At 43.9% G+C, this 24,502-nt stretch overlaps 1 protein-coding gene across 3 annotated transcripts in view; it reads left to right on the forward strand.

Annotated features, from left to right (window-relative positions):
- Positions 1–4,817, forward strand: part of PTPRG (protein tyrosine phosphatase receptor type G) — a 749,569-nt gene extending 744,752 nt beyond the window's left edge. For all 3 annotated transcript variants that reach the window (XM_043441944.1, XM_043441943.1, XM_043441946.1), the window contains one exon: positions 197–4,817. In XM_043441944.1, coding sequence (XP_043297879.1) covers positions 197–343 — 147 coding nt within the window. In that variant the 3' untranslated portion in view covers positions 344–4,817. The remainder of the gene's footprint in view (positions 1–196) is intronic.
- The last annotated feature ends 19,685 nt before the right edge of the window (positions 4,818–24,502 follow it).

Genomic DNA, 24,502 nt, shown 5'->3' on the forward strand with positions numbered 1-24,502 from the left:
AGGACACGAAGCAGCTGTAGGTTTTGATCGTAAAGGATTCCACAGATGATTCTGTAAGTTTCTTAAAGAGCGTAGACATATTCCCGTGTCTCTAGTGTATTTTTCACAGTTACATTTTTAATCAGTATTTTTACCTGCAGTGAAATGAGATGAAGCTGTTCTTCGGCTCCAAAACCATCTTCCTCTCGTTTTCCAGGAACAGTACCAGTTTGTCTACAAAGCGATGCTCAGCTTGGTCAGCACGAAAGAGAATGGGAACGGCCCCATGACAGTGGACAGGAACGGCGCTGCCCTCACCGCGGACGAGTCGGACCCTGCCGAGAGCATGGAGTCGCTGGTGTGACTGGAATCGTGAAAGAGTGCTTCATTTGTAAACCTTCTGAAGACTGAGAACTTTTTTGAGGCCTTTTTTTTGCCAGACTCTAGGTCTAGGTTATATGATAACCCAGTTACTTTTTTACACTGATAAAAGTTTTGATATTTATTTTTTGCCATTTTATGTCTTAATGGTATCCTACTGAGCATATGCACCTCTGTTCATTTCCCACAGTGAAACGCGGTTTTACCTAGTTTGCACTATCTGATCAGTGTTACTGCCTATAATCTGATACTAAAGCAAACCCTGACGTGACATTCCATGACACCATACATGCTACTTTTTAATTCAGTATAGTGAAGGTCTTTGTTAGGACAGTGACTTTTTTTTTTTTTAATTATTATTACTCTTGCTAAAGCAGCTGCATCCTCCTAGCAGGCAATGCTGTCCTTTTCCTCAGTCCTCTCCTATTTTTTAAGGCACTGTTCAATACTTCTGTATGCCTTCTGTGTTTTAATGGAGTGGATGAGCACTGTTTTCTTTTAAAGAATAGTGGGGTGGGGGGGCTACTCTGAAGGTCTGTCAATGTCACGGCCTTGAGAGAGTCCCATTTGTGATGGTGAAGGTGTCCATTAAGAAACAAGAAGGTTTAAGAGTCATCTGATGTGAACATCATCCTAGTTTCAAAGTTATATTCCTAGCTTTAAAAAATGCCCAACTGTGTCAAAATAAAGGATATCTCTGTATTACAGTTTTCACAGTAGCTATGTGGACAGTGTGTGTTATTTCCATTTTGATTCTCTCAAATAGTTACATCACTGCCCCCCCAAATCAGGGCCATCTTTTACAAGAGATGGCAATATTTTACGAAACTCCAGTTATGAAGCCCTTCAGTGAGTCTTCATTAATGCCTCATGGTTTATAATTTCATACCTCTTGGCAGGTGGAATAATGCAAATCTTGGCAGGTGTGTAACTTTGAAAGTAGTCATAGAAAATATTCCTATTACTCATATAGCAATCTAATAAAAAAACTACCTATAGAGTTAATATTCTTACATTCTTTTCTTTCCTTTTTTTTTGCCAAATACTTCATGATAAAGTTCATTAATTCCATGCATTCTTCTATTTAAACTGAAAATTTTGTATTAATTAGCAAAAAGTCTTGGGACTATCTAGGTTCCTCCACATGGAGAAATCTGACTTGAAGAGAGACAATTAGAATTTTGAGTGAAAGGTAACAGTGACATTTTCAAAGAGTTCTTAGCAGCAGGAGACAGCTTTGTATGCTTTTATGTATTCTAGCCTCAAAAACAGGTTCACTTAAGTAAAAGAGACTGCTCATAGGGACACAGAGCCGAAGGTGGTAATCTCCCAGAGCCACATTCACCCTGCCGTCTATCATGGGAAAATCAGGAGCACTCACAAGAAATTTCAGTTCAGCAAGTTAGAAAGATAAGCTACTTACTGAGATCCATTTCTTCTGCTGCACATTTGCTTTTGAGGGGTGACTTCTGTCAGAAGTTAAGCCATCACCAGGACTGAGCCTGTGAAGAGGAAAAGGGTTTTGGTTATTTTTATTTTTTTATGTCAATAAACATCAACCAACAGGTCACACTGGCTATGACCATACTGTCTGGCTAGGCATTAAAACATCCGTGATAAGCAGCACTGAGACTCTGTTTATCCTGAGTTGGTTTTCTATGAAGTTTGTCAGAGCGGAGCTGAAAGGACCAAAGCTGCTGAGGCCTCCTGGCCCGGGATTTCTAGCACACGGGCCAGGTCAACCACGTTTTCCTAAATGACATAACTTGCCAGGATTCCTCTCATCTTCCCATCGCGCAGACTCAGCCACACGGGGTAGTCCACCATTCACGAACTGTGAGGGCTTGCTGGAGAGAGTGTGGACAGGTGAGCCCAGTCTCCTCAGCTTTATGTGGCGGAGGACACAGACACACTCACCGTCCCTCCGCTCCTGTCAGAGGTGAAATGCGGAACCTCTGCCTAACACCTGAGGGAAAAACCCTGACCTCCCGAACGCTACCACGACCGGCTGGCTGAGGGAGATGAGGAAGGGGAAGGTTTCAGCCTGGTTTCACCTCAGCACCGCAAGAGCTAGGCCACCGCCGTCCATTACGGAGGTCGCTTCCGCTGTACGGAGCGCTGATGTGAGCTGACTCTTCTCAGTAGATGGCACGGGGGGGACCTGACTTTCAGAAGTAACATTCAAGTTGGGGTTTGTGGTCCCTGTAATTTTTTCAGACACATGGCAAGTATTCCCTTCTGGGCTATTTTTGTTTTCAGTCACTCACTCGTGTCCGCCCCTTCGCAACCCCATGGACTGCAGCCCGCCAGGCTTCCCTGTCCTTCACCGTCTGTGCTATTACAGAGGGTCCAATTCATGGAAATTCCTACCCTCCAATTCTGTGACCATCTCTTCCATGGGTATCAGAATCATGGTAAAAGAGAGAGGTCGGAGATAAAGCAGAAACATCACAAGGATGGCTGAGAATTTCTCTGTGAGCATTCGAGTGTCTATAGTGGGCCTGAACCAAAGTCTACAAACCCTAACCCACTGAACCACAAGCAACTGCTGTTTGCCCATCTTGCCAAAATGGCCCAAACACACTTTGCGGAGGGTGATTATAGTCAACAGCTCCTCACTTTTGACTATAAGTGTATCCTACTATTCTTCATATGGCACTGGCAAATATATGCTTGTATCTTTCCAGAGGCAAAGAGTTTCAGAGATGGTGTTTTCTTTGAGACAGAAGCACATGGCTTAACTAAAGAACAAGGTTATTAGCCCATGCACTCAGGAGGCAAGGAAATAGCTATTGCAAATTACTGTGTGCCATGTTAGAAAAATGAGCCTTTAGAGTGTATGAGTTCTAGGTAAGCAGAAGGCACACATTCAAAATGAATTAAAGATCAAGACAAGCGGCCATGCTGGACATCAGAGAAAACACACCTTGTCGCCACCAAGAACCTTACCTGCATCTAAAAGTTAAAATCCTTTCATATTTAAAAAAAAGGTTTCCTTCTGAAATTCAGGATGATTAAGGTGAGGTGAATTGCTTTTCCTAATTTTTATGCCTTGGAGCTTTCAGAGTCAATTTCAAGCTGGAAAGTCCAGCAAGGTCAGAGATGTTTATGGCATTTAGGGTCTGGTGGCTGGTGGTTTTAGCCCGGAGTGACGTACTGAAATCAACAGATAACCTTAATTATTTTATAATGACACAGCACAACTGCCTTGTTATGAATTTTCTTAAACACATATATACTGTATTTAAAACTTAAAATATAGATAACCAATTTACCAAAGACACATACTAATTGTAAGCAAAAAATTTTAAGAAAGAAGCCCAAACTCATCATAATTTAGGAAATAATAATCAAAACGTAGTTTGTCTTAAGAATCTAGCAAGTTATATTGGAAAATGCATTTCCAACTCCTAAGTCCTAAAGTTTATGTTCAAATGGTGCCAGTGAATTTTTATATGAAGGGAAAATGCCTGCTTTTTTTTTTTTTTTTTTTAAAAACAGCTGTAATCTCACTTGCCCCTTTGCGCTTGCCCATAGCTGCCATCTAACATACAATACTGGCTTCACTTATCTCTAGAAAGAAGGCATGCAACAAATCAGAAGGAGTTGTAAGAATGGTATTTGGCCTCTACTTTGTCTTAGCTGTTAAACTGTTTTTAGTATTTTTGTTAAATATTTGCAAAGGGAAGCATTTTCTACAGAGGATAATTAATTTCAAGAAAAATAATCTTGAGTTTTAAGAAATAAAACATCTCCAGAAAAGGAGACAAACGATTTTATAAAATGTCGCAACTCTCCAACATTTGGGGTGGTGACTCCTTTTTTGTTAGGACATTTGAAACTAGCAAGTAGCCATTGTTTCTTAAAAAAAGAAAAAAAAAATTCAGCCTTTGTGTGGATTCATGTTTCTTTCACTTCATTTTAAAATAGCGAAAATCATTAAAACTGTAAATATTTTGTTGCTTGGATAAGCATCTTCTGGGAACTTTGTATCTATGGTATATAATCATAGAATTTTATATTTTCATATAAAGCTAATTTTTTTCTAGTTTCAATTCTGTCATAGTTTTTTTTTTTCCTTTGTGGTGGATATGTGAATTCAACTTTCTGTGTATTGAAGTAGCAAGAACCATCTTTGCATTCCAAAAGAATCCAACATGTGTTATTTCTTTGAGGCAGTGATTGTGACAGTTGGGTTTTCTTTTTTAATTTCATTGACCATTTGTGCAATAGGAATTAGACATAATTAGTCACACTGAATACATTTGTTGCATTGACCCATTTGGATAAAGTGCTGTTTTTGTTTTTTTTTAATTTGTTCGGGGGGAGGGGTTTTGTAACCTGAAATTTTTCCCTTTTTTCTTCTGTTTAAAAGTATATCAAATCATTCTATTATAGTGTTATTTAATATGTAAATTGTATTGCTATACATAAAATAAAGTATGGTTTTTGATGTATTCATTAGTGCTGAGCATTTCTAAGAAAATACCAACATCCAATAATATCAGATTACTCGTTTCTTTTAATAGGTCACATTTATACCCATAGACCCTTGGTCTTAGTTTTCATGGTAGTAAATCATTATTAGAAGTCATCTTCACACAGACAGAAAACCACAGAAATGTCTTTTCTGAGTTCTTCCTCCTTTAAAGAGTAAACAGTAATATTTTACCTGCATGTCAAATGAAACTTTGCTCACTTTATGAACCTGCTGCTAAATTATAAGTAGAATTATTGTCTTATCCAAGGTATCAACAAGATTTGGAGCAACTCCTCCCTCTAAACATTTACTTTGTAGAATGAGAGACATTTGTCGGCAAGACTGCGGGAGGATCTATGAAATACATACGTAAGATCCTGTAACTCCTACTGAGCAGAAATTTTGCCATTTCCAAACACGAGTCCCCAGCTGGGCAGCTTGGGTCCACCATTGTCTGAACTTTGAGCAGCACTACATCAGGAATTCAGCTCCTCACTGTGGCTCCAATTTTCCTTTCCAGCAAGATAAAAACTGATGGTTCACTCTCCAAAAGTAACTGGGAATTTAACAAGCAGCATATTAATCCCTCTTGTGGTACCTACAACAATCTGCACAGAAGAATGAAACTCTCTACTGATGTAACCCTTTGAGTGTGCGCTCAGTTGCCCCGTCATGTCTGACTCTTCGTGACCCTATGGACTGTAGCCTGCCAGTCCGTGGGATTCTCCAGGCAAGAATACCAAAGTGGGTCGCCACTTCCTTCCCCAGGGGCTCTTCCCGGCCAAGGGATCGAACCCCCATCTCCTGCATCTCCAGCACTGGCAGGTGGATTCTTTACCACTAGCGCCACCTGGGAAGCCGGGTCTTCCTCAAACACCCACAGGGACTCAATCCTCTCTGTCACAGAGTATACCAGTGGTCACACACTGTTGACCTGTAGATCATATTCACTCTACAGATATATTGAGGCCATCATCTTTATCACAGTTATTAGTGTCCAACATCTAAAAAGTGAAGACTTTTTACAGTAAGATTCAGATTTCAAGCTCTTTTCGAAAACACACGTGGTTTTCGTTCTCCCTGTTCTCACTGGGGCGTTATGAGCCGTAGAGGCGGCGCTGTTGCCCCTTTTAGGTGATGCATGTTCTCTCCAGTTCACCAGCGCCTATGCCTGTCCCACTACATCAATCTGCCCACCACCAGTCTACCTTGCCTGGATCCTCCGAGCAGCTGCACATGAATTTTCAGACCATCATCTGCTTCAGGCTGGTAAATCGTCAACCAAAAGGAGCAGCGAAGGATTTATACTGGTCTTCCATCATTAAAATAATAGGAAGCCAGCAAGGGGCAAAGAGGTGTTTTAAGAGGCAGGAGGTATGACTGCTCAAAATAATTAACAAATCTATTCTCTACTCCATGGCTTTTAAAGGAAATAAACCAAGACAAGAAAACTTCATTTTTGTTACAAAGAATGGGGCAAAGAAACGAGGGCCAAAAGCCACTGGTCCAAAACCCCATTTTCAAACAGTTACGTTAGACTGTTGAGCACATGAATATTTAGAAACAAGTCACTACTAACCAAGCCTAGATTCAGAGACAGAATTGAAAGCACTGTTTTTATATTTCTGCCTGTTTTGGTGAAATAACACAAAGGTACTAGAAAATGACAGGAAATAGAAATAAAGAACCAACAAGGTAAAACTGACTTTTGTGATCATGCAGTTTGGCCACAAGGACAGGCCCACAGTTTATTAGGATCTAACAACTGTATTTGAACTGTGGTGTTGGAGAAGACTCTTGAGAGTCCCTTGGACTGCAAGGAGAGCCAACGAGTCCATCCTAAAGGAAATCAGTCCCGAATATTCATTGGAAGGACTGAGGTTGAAGCTGAAACTCCAATACTTTGGCCACCTGATGTGAAGAACTGACTCATTTGAAAAGACCCTGATGCTGGCAAAGATTAAGGCAGGAGGAAAAGGGGACGACAGAGGATGAGATGGTTGGATAGCATCACTGATTCAATGGACATGAGTTTGAGTAAACTCTGGGAGCTGGTGATGGACAGGGAAGCCTGGCGTGCTGCAGTCCTTGGGGTTGCAAAGAGTCAGACACGACTGAGCAACTAAACTGAACTGAAAAAGAGAAACGGATGTTTTCCTCGCAGGACTGCTGCAAGGAGTGAATGAGAAGTTCTTGAGAAAGTCAGTGAATACTAACTTACATACCTAACCTAAAAAGTTTGCTTTAGTTTTAAAAAAATTGCTTAGCAGACCTTTCTTCAACCACGAAATACAAAGTCAACTACCTTCACTTACTCAACTAACAGTAGTGGTGAGGAATTTCCTTCACTGGTAAGGAAGCTGAGCACTTCAAACCGGATCAAGGAATCATGGGACAAAACCGGATGGTGAGTGTGACCCAGACAGATTCCTGTCCAGAAACGGGAGTGGCAGAACAGATGGTCACGGTGCCCGAGCCTGAGTGTCTAAGCTTCTAATGGCTGAAATCTCCATTCCAAGGAAGTTTATTGTTTTCTTAAGAACAAGCTTCATGATTTCAGAAGAGTGAAGCCAAAAGCTTCGTGTTTGTTAACATCCAACACCAAGGGCAGAATATTGTGTGGCCCTATTTTAAAATTGAATGCTGTTTCCCCCTCTGGTGACAGTACCCTACCTCAACCCTCAAGGCCTACACACTAGTATACCAGTGATAATTCCTTTTTCCTCATTGACTTTTATCCTCTTTAGTTCCCACTGCTTTCAGTTTATCACTGTCATCATCAACCATCGTGTTTCCTCACCCCAGACCTATGCGGCCTCTGATGATCCTACTGTGAAGAAGTGACCATAAATTAGAGACCTTTCCTTTTTCTTTACCAGATTCTTAAAGCCTATAAATCACATTATTTCAGAGTATCTGATTATATATGCCAGATTATCTGTCCCTCTGCCAAGGCTTTATTGAATAAATAGGAATAAATAATTAGAATACATAATGAATATTTATAGTTGAACTCTTGCTATATTTCACTGTAATTGTTTTAAATGTACACCTTTACCTCTTTCTGTTCACATGTTTATATATATATGTCTATATATATATGCACAAACACACATATATGAATAGAAACTGGAATTGTTACTATCTGATAATTCAGAGAAGATATTTTAATCTCTGTATTTTTCTGCAACTTTAGAACTTCACGAAAAGGTTATCAGGGAAAAAAATATTACTTTCTATCTCACTGAACAGAACATCTCATACTGTTCAACCTAAGTTCTCTTATATGAATATAACCCCCTGGAGGGAAAACAGTCTGGGAAATAATTCTAAGAAATTTAAAAAATATTGATGCTTCATGCTTTAATTTTAAAAGTCTTGAGAGTTTATAATTTTATTCATAACATTTAAAATCTTATTTCAGTATTAAATACACTTTAATTCCATGAAAAAGAGAATTAAAAACACATATCCTAATACTTAATATTTTCATGATTCATGAATCCTGTAAATGTCTCAAAATTTATCTTCTAAAAATAATATGAGCTGTTACAATAGGATATTAGGTATGAAACACCATTTTTCATAGAAAGATGCATAATAACAATGTAAAATTAAATGAACTTACAAGTAGGATTGATTATTTCTCAAGACACCTTTTGGTGGGACATAACTCTCAACATTGCCTAAGAATATTGGAACTGTTTTTTTTTTAAAAAAGGAATATTTGAACTGTATTTTTTGTTGGGCTATTGCAACAAGTTGCATAGGATTCTTCTAAGTTTTAACCAAACCAATAATCAACTGTTTCCTACTAGAAAAAGCATGTGCTATTAGCGGTTTCACTTTTTCAATACTTTCTGTGGGTGCAGACATGAGATCACCCAGGCCATGTTTTTCTAAAACCATCCCCTGACTTTCAAGAATTATCCCAGGAATTTTAATGGACAAAAGATATATTTTTTTAACACCTCCCACAGTAAAGAAAATAAAAATAAACATAAACAAATGGGACCTAATGAAACCTAAAACCTGCGGCACAGCAAAGGAAACCATCATCAAGACAAAAAGACAAGCCTCAGAATAAGAGAAAATATTTGCAAACGAGCAATGAAAGTGGGGTTAATCTTGAAAATTCACAAAGTGATCATACACCAAAAAATAAACACCAAAAAAATAAACAATCCTAAAAAAATATAGGCAGAAGACCCAAACACATTCGTCCAAAGAAGACATAATGACCAAGAAGCATATGAAAAAATGCTCAGTATCACTAATCACTACAAAAACACACATGAAACTGCACTGATGTATTCGCCTAACAAGGATCAGAATGGCCATCATCAGAAATTCTATGAACAATAAATGCTATAGAACGTCTGGAGAAAGAAACAGACCCTACAAAGTTCTGGGAACAGCCAAAACACAGAACACTATGGATATTCCTTAAAAAAATTGAAAACTGACCTATCACTTGACTCTATCATACCACCTGGGGGCAGATATTCAAAGAAAACATAAAAAATACATGCTGCCTGCTAGTCTCTGCGGTCATGTCCGACTCGTTGTGACCCGTGGACTGTAGCCCGCCAGGATCCTCTGCCCATGGGGTTCTCCAGGCAAGCTACTGGAGTGGACTGCCGTGCCCTCCTCCAGGGGATCTTCCGAACCCAGGAACTGCACCCACATCTCTTATGTCACCTGCATTGGCAGGCAGGTTCTTTACCACTAGCACCACTTGGGAAACCCACAAAAAAAATACACGCACCACCAATTTTCCTTGCAGCACTGTTCACAATAGCCAGGATGTTGAAGCAAAACAAAGCACCAACAAAAGAATGCATAAAGAGGTGGTACATATATACAGCAGAACATGCATCAGATATAAATCAAGAAATGTCAGAAATGTCCTGTGGTAGGTAACCCAAAATCACTCAGTACAGGTCAAACCTTCAATAGACCAACCTCAAGGGGTGAACATGAATGAAAACTGTCTTTTCCCTCCCTCCCTCCGTGTCACTCTAAAAAAGAGAAAGAAAAAACACACAGGAAATTTTGACCGACATCATTATCTATTACGGAACTGCAAATCATAACTACCACAGGTATCACCTTGCACTGGTCAGAACGGCAATCCAGACAGTAAATACAGACAGTAAATACAGACGGCAATCCAGACAGGCAATACAGACAGTAAAAGTGGGAGATGGCATGGGGAAAAGAGAACCATCCTGCCCTGATTTGGGGAACAGAAATTGGTAACAGCCAGGATAAAGGACAGTATGGAGGTTCGTTAAATACGTTAAGTTGGGCTACCACAGGACCTGGAATTCTCACTCCTCAGCCTCCACTTGATGAGAAACCATAACATGAATCGACACAGCCTCCCCGTGGTCACTGGAGCACTATTTACACTGGACGAGACATGGAGGAACCAAAACGTTCACCAATAGACTGATGGGTACAGAAGACGTGGCACATGCATATAATACACATACCATGGAATACGCCTCAGCCATAGGGAAGAACGGAAGAATGCCTTTCTTTTGTTCACACGAAAGGAAGGACACACGGATACACTGAGAGATGATCACGCTAAGTGAAGGAAGCCAGAGAGAAAGGCCGGGTAGCCTATGCTATCACTTCCGGGTAGAATCTAAAAATTGGTATCAACAACTCATTTACAATCCAGAAACAGTCTCACAGTCCTAGAAAACAAACCTCTGGTTACCAAAGGGAAAGGTGGGACGGAGGGAGGCATACATTAGGAGGTAAAGATGAATATACGCACAGTAACATACATACAGAACACCATCAACAAGACCTACTGTCTGCTTGAGAAGACTTCAGTGTCCCTTGGACAGGAAGGGGATCAAACTAGTCAATCTTAAAGAATATCAACCCTGAATGCTCACTGGAAGGACTGAAGCTGAAGCTCCAACACGTTGGCCACGTGATGCTAAGACCTGATTCATTGGAAAAGACCCTGATGCTGGGAAAGATTGAGGACAGGAGGAGAAGGGGGTGGCAGAGGATGAGATGGTTGGATGGCATCACTGACTCAATGGACATGAGTTTGAGCAAATTCCTGGAGATACTGAAGGACAGCAAAGTCTGGCATGCTGCAGTCCACAGTGTTGCAAAGAGTCGGACATGAATTACCGACCAAACAACCTCATCACCAACAACTGTAGAGCACAGTGAACGCTACTCACTGCTCTGTGATCACCTACATGGAACATGAAACCAAAGAATACATAGATGCGTATGGATAACTGCATCAGGGGATTTAAAAGACACCCGAATAAATCCACCGGACTCCATTATAAAATAAAAAATTAATGTGCAAAATTTTTACAAATGCCAGCAGGATACCCCTCAGGCCTGAGTGACCTGCCTCCTGCTCATCCCTGGAGTATGAGCAGCCTTGAGTCCCAGGTGGGACCGGGTTGGCCTGAGGGAGCTGGGGAGGAGGTGCCAGGAAAGGAGCTCCCCTCGGACCTGGAATAACTGCTCCCCTGTGGTTTGGACCCCAATCTCCAGATCCAGGCTGACCTCCTAGAGCTCACTTTTGCCAAAAACCGATGGACCCAGTGGGCAGGAAGAGCTCTGCAATGTCACTTGGTCTCCAAGTCTGGTGGTGGTGTTCTGACCAATAGCCTCCGTCCACGAAGTCTCCATACCTAAGTACCAAAGCACCCTCAACGGCACAGTTTGGGGAGGGCTTGGGATTTCTCTGAATGCTGCAGGGGAAGGGAAGCAAGTCATGAGACAGGAGCCCTGGCACGTTCCACTCTCAACTAACCCTGCATCCTGACTTTCTGCAGGACTCCCATCACCAGAGGACCCGAGTGGGGCAGGGAGAAGTGCTGCCGCCTTGTGGATATTTTCAGTCATTACAACCTGAACACTGGTGCCTGCAGCGATTCAAATTCACAAGGCCTGCGGGGCTGGAAAGGACACCTTCCCTGGGGTTGCAAACAAAAAAGCAACTCAAAATAAGGCCAGCCTTAAGAGACCAATCACAGCGATCAACATTAACACACTGTGATTTTTGTCTCCATCCTTACCCTGCCCCCCAAAAAAAGAAAAAAATGGAAGGATGCTCTACATTGCTAATTATTAGAAAACAGCAAGTCAAAATTACCATGAGGTATCATCTCTCCCTGGTCAGAATGGTCATCCTCAAAGGACTACAGACAGTGAAAGAGGGAGACAGCCTGAAGAAGATGGAAGGCTCCTACCCTGTTTTGGGGAATGTAATCGGTAACACCCAGGATAAATGACACTATACAGGTGCATTAAATACTTTACATTGGGCTACCACGGGACCGGGCATTCTCACTCCTCAGCCTACACTTGAATAGCAAACATAGCATGAATCCATACAGGCTCCCCAAGTTTCCAGTAAACCTATTTAAACTGGACAACATAGGTAACCAATCAAAACCAAAATGTCCACCAACAGACTGAAGGATACAGAAGATGTGGCGTCCACACACACACACACGCACACACACCATGGAGTACAAGCCTGCCACAGAAAGAATGAAAGAATGCCTTTTGCAGCAACACAGATACACCAGGTAAGGATTGTACTAACTGAAGGAAGCCAGAGAGAAAAGGCTGGGTAGCCTATGATATAACTGCCAGGTAGAATCTAAATACTGATACCAAACAACTCATTTACATCCTGAAACAGCTTCAGAGTCGCAGAAAAGAAAACTCTGTTAGGAAAGGGGAAAGGTGGGGTGGATGGAGGCATACCTTAGGGGGTGAAGATGACCATATATATGCACAATAATATACATGTGGAACAAGACCTATGGTAAAGCACAGGGAACTCTACTTAACACTGTGATAACCTACCTTGAAAAGGAAACTAAAGAAGGATACATATATGCATAGGTATGACTGAACCAGGGGTTTTAGAGGACACTGCCAATCCACTGGATTCCATCATACGATAAAAAAGTAACATGTAAAAATTTAAAAGGCCAGCAGTACTCTCCTCAGGCCTGGGTGACCTGGACTGCTTGCACATCCCGGGAACCTGAGCAGCCTCGGGTCTCAAGGTGGTACTGGGTTGGCCCGAGGGAGCTGCAGAGGACGTGCCAGCAAAGGAGCCCCCTTGGATCTGGAGTGATGGGTTCCTGTGATGGGACCCCCATCTTTAGATTCAGGTGAGCCCTCCGGGAGCAAATCCATGCCTAGGGCACTTTAAAAAATGATGGACCCCATAGGCAGGAAGAGCTCTGAAATGTCACCTGGTCTCCAAGCCTCCCCAGGCCTGGCACATTGCTCGCATCCACAGCCCTGCAAGGGGACTTTCTCAAGGGCTCCAGGTGCACGAGGAACCCAAGAGGGGCATGAAGTGCTGCCGCCTTGTGGACATTTCCTGTAACTACAACTTGAGTACAGCAGCCTGTGGGCAATCCAAACGCACAAGGCCAGTGGGGCTGACTGGAAAGGACACCTCCCTCAGGCAATGGCCTGGCTTTGCTAACCAAAAAGCAACTCAAAACAGGGCGAGACTTAAGAGACCAATCTCAAGGGGTCAACTGTAACACACCCTGTCTTTGCCTCCATTACCCCTGTGTCCCTCTCTCTCTTTAAAAAAGAAACAAACAAAAAACCCATAGGAGAGGATGCTCTAATCGCTAATTATTAAAGAAGGGCAAATCAGAACTAACATGAGGCTATCACCTCCCACTGCTCAGAATGGGCATCCTCGGAATGTCTACAGGCAGTAAAAGTGGGAGAAGGAATGGAGAAAACTGAACCCTCCTAACCTATTTTTAGGAATGTAAATTGGTAAAAGCCAGGAAAAACAACACTATGGAGGTTCCTTAAAATACTTTAAATTGGGCTATCTCAGGACCTGGCATTCTCACTCCTGGGCCTCCACGTGATGAGAAACTGTAATATGTATGGACACATGCTCCCCACGGTTCATTGTAGCACTATTTATCCTGCATGAGACACGGAAGAATCAAACTGTTCACCAACAGACTGATAGATACAGAAGATGTGGCACATGGATGTGTACACCATGGAATATGCCGCAGCCACAGAAAAGAATGAAAGAATGCCTTTTGCAGCAACACAGATATACCATGGGGTTCACACTTAGTGAAAAAAGCCAGAAAGAAAATGCCAGGTAGCCTATGATGTCACTTCTAGGTAGAATCTAAAAATTGATGCCAAACAATGCATTTACAGACCAGAAACAGTCTCAGAGTCAGAAAACAAACCTCTGGTTTCCAAAGGTGAAAGCTGGTGTAGAGGGAGACATCTTATGGGGTGAAGATGACCATATGTGCAGAAATATACATATAGAACACAATCAACAAGACCTACTATAGAGCACGGGGAGCTCTACTCAAGATTTTGTGATTACCTGCCCTGATATGGAAACCAAAGAAGAAGACATATATATATATGCATGTGCATGACTGAATCAGGGGTTTTCCAGGATACTGTAAATCCAATGGTTCCATTATACAATAAAAATTAACACGCAAAATTTTTAAACTGCCAGCAGTATTCTCGCGCCTGGGTGACGTGGGCTGCACACACATCCCTGGAAGCCTAAGCAGCCTCTGATCCCAAGGTGGGTCTGGGTTGGCCTGAGCGAGCTGGGGAGGATGTGCCAGGTCCTCTTGGACCTGGAGTGATTGGTCCCCGGTGGATGCGATCCCAATCTTCAGATTCAGGTGGGCCTTCCAGGAGCACATTCATGCATAGGGCACCAAAAGAAAAAGATGTATCCGCTGGGAAAGAAGAGCTTTGAAATGTCACCTGGTCTCTAAGTCTCCCCAGCCCGGGCACTTTCCACTCTAATCCACGACCTTGCAAGGGTACTTTCTGTAGGGCTCCAGTTGCAGGAGGAATTCAAGCGGGGCATGAAGAAGTGCTGCCGCCTTGTGGACATGTCCTGTAACTACAAGTTGAATACAGGTGCCCGTGGGTAACAAACTCAGAAGGCCTGTGGGGCTGGAAAGGACAGCAGCCTTCAGGCAATGTCCTAGGAGAATGTGTTGCTGCAACAATTTAGGGACTACGCCCCTAAACAGCAGGAAGTAGTTATGGAATGAAAACAACGCCCCTTTCCCTTGGCAACATAATTCTCCTAAAAGAAAAGAGGGGAATGAGAGAGTCATTTCCTAGGCAGGTTGATAAGAAGTCAAGGGGTCCCCAAGGAGACAGAGGTCTGGAATATTCAAGGAGGAAGAAAGGACAAACTTTTTACTTTTTTTCCTCTACATTCCTTAGGATTATATAACAATAATGTATCCTGCCTGAGGACAGTCTTTGGATTAAACCCTCTGGCTAATTCTGTTATCTTAAAACATAAATTATGGGAGTAGGTCTGGTCTTCACAAGGATGTATCCTGCCTGAGGACAGTCTTTGGATTAAACCTTCTGGCCAACTCTGTTATCTTAAAATGTAAATTATGGGAGTAGGTCTGGTGAGGTCTTTACAACCTCCAGATATTCTTTGGATTCATTGGAGAGAATATAACTCTGTTGCTAACACTAGCAAGGGGGTACTCTTTCTAGCCCCTTCTGATGTCTATGTCAGAAGCTTTCTCTATCTCCTTTATACTTTAATAAAACTTCACTGCACAAAAAAAAGAAGTAATAAATAAAGCAATTCAAACCTGGACCACCTTAAGAGATCAATCTCAGGGATCAACTTTAACACACACTGATTTCTGCCTCCTTCCCTCCTGTCCTTTCTCTTTAAAAGAAGAAAAAACACCAAATCAACACAAGAAAGGAGCTCTACACTGCTCATTATTAGGGAATGGGGAATCAAAACTATCACGAGGTATCCCCCTCACTGGTCAGAATGGTCATCCTCAAAAGACTATAGACAGTAACCGTGGGAGAGGGCTTGAAGGAGACAGAGGCTCCTACCCTGTTTGGGGGAAGGTAAATTGGTAATTTACATGTCCCGGATAAAGGACACTATGGAGGTTCCCTATACTACTTTAAATTGGGCTATTCTTATTGTTCAGGCGCTCGGTCATGTCTGACTCTCTGAGGCCAATGGACTGAGCCCAGGATCTTGCACTCTTACTCCTGGGCCGCCACTCAGACAGTGAACACAATAATATGAATCGACACATGCTCCCCGAGGTTCAAGCAGAACTGTGTACACTGTGCAAGACGGTAAGCAACCCAAACGTCCTCTGACAGACCGCTGGCCACAGCAGACAGGACAGCAGACATGGTATACACACACACCAGGACTTCCCAGGTGCCGCTGGTGGTAAAGAACCTACCTGCTGGTGCAGAAAACATAAGAGTTTGAACCCTGGGTTGGAAAGATCCCCTGGAGGAAGTCATGGCAACCCTCTCCAGTATTCCTGCGTGGAGAATCCCACGGACAGAGGAGCCTGGCGGGCTACAGTCCACAAGGTCACAGAGTCAGAGGCAAATGAAGTGACTCAGCATAGCACACGCCTCAGCCACAGGAAAGTATGAAAGAATGCCTTTTGCAGCAACAGGGATACACCTGGTGACGATCATCCTAAAGAAGGAAGCCAGAGAGAAAAGTCCGGGTAGCCTATGATACCACTTTTGGTACAATCTAAAAATCGATAACAAACAACTCATTTACAAAACAGACACAGCCTCACAGTCATCGAAAACACACCTCTGGCCACCAAAGGAGAAAGGTGAGGTGAGAGGGAGGCACATCTTGGGGGTGAAGATGAACAAACGCACAGTAAGCTGCATAGAGAACATAATCAAGACCGATTATAGAGCACAGGCAACTCTGCTCAAGACTCTGTGATGATCTACATGGGATGGGAAAATGAAGGAGAACACATACGTGCTTATGTCAACTGAATCAGCGGTTTTCCAGGCCACTGTAAGACCACTGGATTTCATTGTAAAATAAAAAATAACATGCAAGAATTTTAAAGTACCAGTGGTATTCCCCTCAGGCCTGGGTGATGTGCTGAGATCCCAGGAGCCTGAGCAGCCTTGGGTCTCAAGGCAAGACTGGGTTGGACTTGGGGAGCTGGGAGGATGTGCCAGCAAAGGAGCCCACGCTTGGACCTGGAGTGATTGATCCCTTGTGGATGGGACCCCCAATCTCCAGATCCAGGCAGGCCCTCCAAGAGCTCATCTATGGCTTGCGACTCCATGGACTGTAGCCTGCCAGGCTCCTCTGTCCATGGGATTCTCCAGACAAGAATAATGGAGTACATTGCCATTCCCTTCCTCAGGGGATCTTCCTGACCCAGGGATTAAACCCGGGTCTCCCACATTGCAGGCAGGTTCTTTACTGTCTGATCCACCAGCGGAGCCCCAACCGCTCCCAGGCCAACAAACGGTGGTCCCGCTGGGCAGGAACAGCTTTGAAATGCCATCTGGTCTCCAAGCCTCCTGGTGGTAGGGCTCCCACCAGTAGCGTCCTTCCCCAGAGTCACCCCACATAAGTACCACAGCACCTTCAGCAGGGCAGTGTGGGGAGTGCTTGGGATTTCTCTGAGCAGTGCAGGGAAAAGGGATGAAGTCATGAGATGGGAGCCCTGGCAAACTGCACACTGATCTACAACCTTGCAATGGGACTTTCTCTAGGGCTCCCATTGAAGGAGGAATGCAAGTGGAGCAGGAAGTGCTATCTCCTTGTGGAAATGTCCTGTAACTGCAACGTGAATACAGGTGCCTAAGGAGATCAGTCCTGGGTGTTCATTGGAAGGACTCATGCTGAAGTTGAAACTCCAATACTTTGGCCACCTCATGCGAAGAACTGACTCATTGGAAAAGACCCTGATGCTGGGAGGGATTGGGGGCAGGAGGAGAAGGGGACGACAGAGGATGAGATGGCTGGAGGGCATCACCAACTCAATGGACATGGGTTTGGGTGGACTTCAGGAGTTGGTGACGGACAGGGAGGCCTGGCGTGCTGCAATTCATGGGGTCCCAAGGAGTTGGACACGACTGAGCGACTGAACTGAACTGAAGGTCAATTCAATATGCCAGTGAATTTTGAAAACTCAGCAGAGGCCACAGAACTGGAAAACGTCAGCTTTCATTCCAATCCCAAAAAAGGGCAGTGCCAAAGAATGTTCAAACTACCCCACAATTTTACTCATTTCACACACTAGCAAGGTAATGCTCAAAATCCCCCAAGCCAGTCTTCAACAGTACATGAACTAAGAAGTTCCAGAGGTTAAAGCTGGATATAGAAAAGGCAGAGGAACCAGAGATCAAATTGCCAACATCCAATGGATCACGGAAAAAGCAAACGAATTCCAGAAAAACAGCTACTTCTGCTTCATTGACTATGCTAAATCTTTAACTGTGTGGATGAAAACAAACTGGAAAATTCTTAAAGAGATGGCAATACCAGACCACCTTAACTGCCTTCTGAGAAATCTGTATGCAGCCCAAGAAGCAACAGTTAGAATCAGACATGGAACAATGGAGTGGTTTCAAATTGGGAAAGGAGTATGTCAAGGCTGTATATTGTCACCTGCTTATTTAACTTATAAGCATAGTATATCATGTGAAATGCTGGGTGGATGAAGCTCAAGCTGGAATCAAGACTGCTGGGAGAAATATCAATAACCTCAGATACACAGATGACATCACCCTTATAGCAGAAAGCAAGAGGAACTGAAGAGGCTCTTGATGACAGTGAAAAAGGAGAGTGAAAAAACTGGCTTAAAACTCAACATTCAAAAAGCTATGATCATGGCATCCAGTCCCATCACTTCAGGGCAAATACATGGGGAACCAGTGACAGACTATTTTAGTGGGCTCCAAAATAACTGTGGACAGTGCAGCCACTGAAATTAAATTTAATGGTGCAGCCGTGAAACTAAAAGACACTTGCCCCTTGCAAGAAAAGCTATGACAAACCTAGAGAGTGTATTAAAAAGCAGAGATATTACTTTGCCAACAAAGGTCCGTCTAGTCAAAGCTATGGTTTTCCCAGTAGTCATGTACAGATGTGAGTGTTGGATCATAAAGAAAGCTGAGTGCCGAAGAATTGACACTTTTGAACTGTGGTGTTGGAGCAGACTCTTGAGAGTCCCTTAGACTGCAAGGAGATCAAACCAGTCCATCCTAAAGGAAAGTAACCCTGAATAGTCATTGGAAGGACTGATGCTGAAGCTCCAGTATTTTGGCACCTGATACAAAGAGCTGACTCACTAGAAAAGACCCTGACTCTGGGAAAAATTGAGGGCAGGAGGGGAAGGGGACGACAGAGGACAAGATGGTTGGATGGCATCACTGACTCAATGGACATGAGCTTGAGCCAACTCTGGGAGATGGTGAAGGACAGGGAAGCCTGGAGTGCTGCAGTCCATGGGGTTGCAAACAGTCAGACACGACTGAGGGACTGAACAACAGGCAGTTCAAATTCACAAGGCGTGAGGGACTGGAAAGGACACTTTCCCTCAGGCAATGTCCTAGCATTACTAATAAAAAACCAAATCAAACCAGGGCAACCTTAAGAGACTGATCAGAAGTGGTCAACTTTAACATACACTGACTTTTGTCTCAGTTCTTACTGCCCTCTCTTAAAAAAAAAAAAAAGAAAGAAAGAAATCAGCATAAGAATGTTCTACATCACTCACTATTAGAGAATGGCAAATCAAAATTATCACAAGGTGTTACCTCTCACTGTTCAGATGGCCATTCTCAAAATGACTTTGGACAGGAAGAGTGGAGAAGGCTTGAGGAAGATGGAAGGCTCCTACACTGTTTTGGGGATTGTAAATTGTTAAAAGCCAGGATAAAGAACACTATTGTTGCTGTTCACTCACTCAGTTGTGTCTGACTTTTTGAGACCCCATGGACTGCAGCATACCAGGCTTCCCTGTCCTTCACCATCTCCCAGAGCTTGCTCAAACTCATGTCCATTGAGTTGGTGATGCCATCCAACCATCTCATCCTCTGTCGTCCCCTTCTCCTCCTGCCTTCAGTCTCTCCAAGTATAGGGACTTCTCCGATGAGTCAGCTCTTCACATCAGGTGGCCAAAGTACTGGAGCTTCAGCATTAGTCCTTCCAATGACTATTCAGGGTTACTTTCCTTTAGGATGGACTGGTTTGATCTCCTTGAAGTCCAAGGGACTCTCAAGAGTCTTCTCCAACACCACAGTTCAAAAGCATCAGTTCTTCGGCACTCAGCCTTCTTTATGATCCAACTTTCACATTCGTATGTAACTACTGGAAAAACCACAGCTTTCCCTAGATAGACCTTTGTTGGCAAAGTAATGTCTCTGCTTTTTAATATGCTGTCTAGGTTGGTCATAGCTTTTCCCCCAAGGAGCGAGCATCTTTCAAATTCTTGGCTTCAGTCACCATCTGCAATGATTTTGGAGCCCAAAAAAAATAGTCTCTCACTGTTTCACTTGTTTCCCTATCTACTTGCCATGAAGTGATGGGACCAGATGTCATGATCTTAGTTTTCTGAATGTTGAGTTTTAAGACAGCTTTTTCACTCTCCTCTTTCACCTTCATCAAGAGGCTGTTTAGTTCCAATTTGCTTTCTGCCATAAGGGTGGTATCACTGCATATCTGAGGTTATTGATATTTCTCCCTGCAACAGATTCCAGCTTGTGCTTCATTCAGCCTGGCATCTCACATGATGCACTCTGCATACAAGCTAAATAGGCAGGGTGGCAACATACAGCCTTGATGTACTCATTTTCCAAGTCTGACCTAGTAGGTTGTTCCATGTCCGATTCTAACTGTAGCTTCTTGACTTGCATAAAGGTTTCACAGGAGGCAGGTAAAGTGGTCTGGTATTCTCATCTCTTTCAGAATTTTCCAGTTTGTTGTGATCCACACAGTCAAGGGCTTTAGCATAGTCAATGAAGCAGTGGATATGTTTTTCTAGAATTCCCTTGCTTTTTCTGTGATCCAACACATGCTGGCAAGTTGATCTCTGGATTCTCTGTTTTTTCTGAATCCAGCCTGAAAATCTGGAAGTTCTTGGTTCATGTACTGTTGAAGCCTGGCTTGGAGAATTTTAAGCATTACTTTGCTAGTGTGTGAAATGAGTGCAACAGTGCAGTAGTTTGAACACTCTTTGCACTGCCCTTTGTTGGGACTGGAATGAAAACAGACCTCTTCCAGTCCTGTGGCCACTGCTGAGTTTTCCAAGTTTGCTGGCATATTGAGTGCAGCACTTTCACAGCATTATCTTCTGGGATCAGAAGTAGCTCAACTGGAATTCTATCACCTCCACTAGCTTTGTTCATAGTGATGCTTCCTAAGGCCCACTTGACTTTGCATTCCAGGATGTCTGGCTGTAGGTGAGTGATCACACCATCGTGGTTATCTGGGTCATGAAGATCTTCTTTGTACAGTTCTTCTGTGTATTCTTGCCACCTCTTCCTAATATCTTCTGTTTCTTTTAGGTTCACACTGCTTCTGTCCTTTATTGTGCCCATCTCTGCATGAAACGTTCCCCTGGGGTCTCTAACTGGAGGTTCCTGAGAACACTTTACACTGGCCTACCACAGAACCTGGCGCCCTCACCCCGCGGCCACCCCTTGGACAGTAAACACATGAACTGACACACGCGCCACAAGGTTCAAGTAGGGGGACTTCCAATGAATGAGACAGGCGAGCAACCAGAACATCCACTGACAGACTGATGGATACAGAAGATATGGCACATACATACACTGTATATACCATGGACTATGACTCAGCCGTTGAAAAGAACGAAAGAATGCCTTTTGCAGCAACATGGATTCACCGGGTGATGACCACAAAGTGTGAAGGAAGCCAGAGAGAAAAGGCTGGGTAGCCGATGATATCACTTCTGGGGAGAATCTAAAAAATCAATGCCAACAACTCACTTATGGACCAGAAACAGCCTTATAGTCCTAAAAAACAATCCTCTGATTACCAAAGGTGGAAAGGTGGGCCAGAGGTAGGCATATCTTATGGGGGAAGATGACCATATACACATTAGTATACATAAAGAACACAATCGACAAGACCTACTCTAGGGCACAGGGAACTCTACACGCTGTGACCACCTGTATGGGACACAAGACCGAAGAATAATACATATATGAACACACGTAACTGACCAGGGCTTTCACAAGATACTCTAAATCCACCGGACTCTATTATACAATACAAATTAACATGCAAAATTTAAAGAATTGGCAATGGTATCCCTCTCAGGCCTGAGTGACCTGGGCTGCTTGCACATCCCTGGAGCCTGAGCCGCCTCAGGTCCCCAGATGGGAGTGGGTTGGCCTGAGGTAGCTCAGGAGGATCACCAGGAAAGGAGCCCCTCCTTGGACCTTGACTGATTGGTCCCAGTGGATGGGACCCCAATCTCCAGATCCAGTCGGGCCCTCCTAGAGCTCATCCACACCTGGAAAACCTAAAAAATGATGAATTACTACAAACTGCCAATGGTATAGCCCTGAAGCCTCGGTGACTGACCTCTTGCATATCCCTAGACCCTGAGCAGCGGTGGGTTCCTAGGCTGGATGGCACTGAATCAGAGGGTGTTAGGGAGGACAGATCAGCAAAGGACTGCCCTTTGGAGGAGGAGCCCCTTGTGGCCTGTGGATGAGACCCCAATCTCCAGATCTAGGCGGTCCCTCCTAGAGTTCATCCATGCTTAGGGCACCCCCAAAATGGTGGATCCACTGGGCAAAAAGAACCTTCAAATGGCACCTGGTCTCCAAGCCTCCCAGCGGTGGGTTCCCACCAGCAGCTTCCTTCCTTGGAGTTGCCCCATCTAAGTACCACAGCACCCTCTGAGTGCAGTTCAGGGAGACCTTGCGATTTCTCTGGGGGTAGCGGGAGGGGGAAGAAGCCATGAGTCACCAGCCTTGGCACAGATTCTTTACCAGTTAAGCTACCAGGGAAGCCCAAGCCTCAGCACATCCCACTCCCACGTACAACCCTGCAACAGGGACATTCTCTAGGGTCAGCTCGTTACCCTAGTCGGACAGGAAAAGGTGCTGCCGCCGTGTGGTCATTTCCTGTAAGTACAACTTAAATAACAGAGCCTGCAGGCAATTCAAATTCACACGGTGGGCCCTCAGGCAGAGCCCTGGGTGTGCTAACAAAGTGAGGTCACTCAGTCATGTCCGACTCTTTGCGACCCCATGGACTGCAGCCTACCAGGCTCCTCCATCCATGGGATTCTCCAGGCAAGAATACTGGAGTGGGTTGCCATTTCCTTCTCCAGGGGATCTTCTCAACCCAGGGATCGAACCCAGGTCTCCCGCATTGCAGGCAGACACTAACAAAAAGGCAACTCAAAACAGGGAGAGCCTTAAGAGACCAATCTCCAGGAGAAAACTTTAATGCACACTGTCTTTTGCCTCCATTTCCCTTGCCCTCTCTTTTTCTCTAAAAAATAAAAATAAGTTAAATAAATTGACACAGGAAAGGATGCTTCAGATCATTATTAGAGAACGGCAAATCAAAACTACCATGAGTTATCACTTGCCACTGCTCAGAATGGGCATCCTCAAAATGCCTGCAGGCAGCCAAGGTGGGAGAAGGCATGGAAAACGGAACCCTCCTCAGTTCAGTTCAGTCGCTCGGTTGTGTCTGACTCTTCGCGACCCCACAGACTGCAGCACGCTAGGTTTCCCTATCCATCACCAACCCCCAGAGTTTACTCAAGCTCATGTGCATTGAGTCCATGATGCCATCCAACTATCGCATCCTCTGTCGTCCCCTTCTCCTCCCGCCTTCAACTGCCCAGCATCAGGGTCTTTTCCAAGGAGAACCCTCCTACCCTGCTTCTAAGAATATAAATTGGTAAGAGTCAGGAAAAAGGACACTATGGACATTCCTTAAAGTACTTTATACTGGGCTACCTCAGGACCCGGCATTCTCACTGGTGGGCCCCCACGTGATGAGATTCCATCACATGAATCCACACACGTTCCCTGTGGTTCACTGTAGCACTACTTACCCTGCATGAGACATGGAACAATCAAACTGTTCACCAAGAGACTGAGGGAAACAGAAAATGTGGCACATACATATAATCTATGTAACATGGAATATGCCACGAACAGAATGCAAGAACGTCTTCTGCAGTAACATGAATACACCGGGTGATGATCATACTAAATGAAGGAAGACGGAAAAAAAGTCCGGGTAGCCTATGACATCACTAACACGTAGGATCTAAAAGTCATTTATGGACCAGAAACAGCCTCACAGTCTTAGAAAACAAACCTCTGGTCACCAAAGGGGAAAGATGGGGCAGACAGAGGCATACCTGACGGGGTGCAGATGGACACAGACACAGTAACATACATACAGGACACAATCAACAGGACCCACTGTGGAGCACAGAGAACTCTCCTCAACACTCTGTGATGACCTATATGCAAAAAGAAACGGAAGAGGAATACATATATGCACTTGTATACCTGAACCAGGGGCTTGAATTCACTATTCAATAAAAAACTAACACGCACATTTTTTAAAAATGCCACCAGCATTCCTCTCAGGCCTTGGTGACCTGGACTTTTTCACATCCCTGGAACCTGAGCGGCCTTGAGTCCCAAGGACCCCAAGACTAGGTTGGCCTGAGGGAGCTGAGGAGGATGTGCCAGCAAAGAAACTCCTCTTGGACCTGGAGTGACTGGTCCCCTGTGGATGGGACCCCAATCTTCAGATTCAGG

Source organism: Cervus canadensis, chromosome 22 (genome assembly GCF_019320065.1).
Source record: "Cervus canadensis isolate Bull #8, Minnesota chromosome 22, ASM1932006v1, whole genome shotgun sequence".
NCBI lineage: Eukaryota > Metazoa > Chordata > Mammalia > Artiodactyla > Cervidae > Cervus > Cervus canadensis.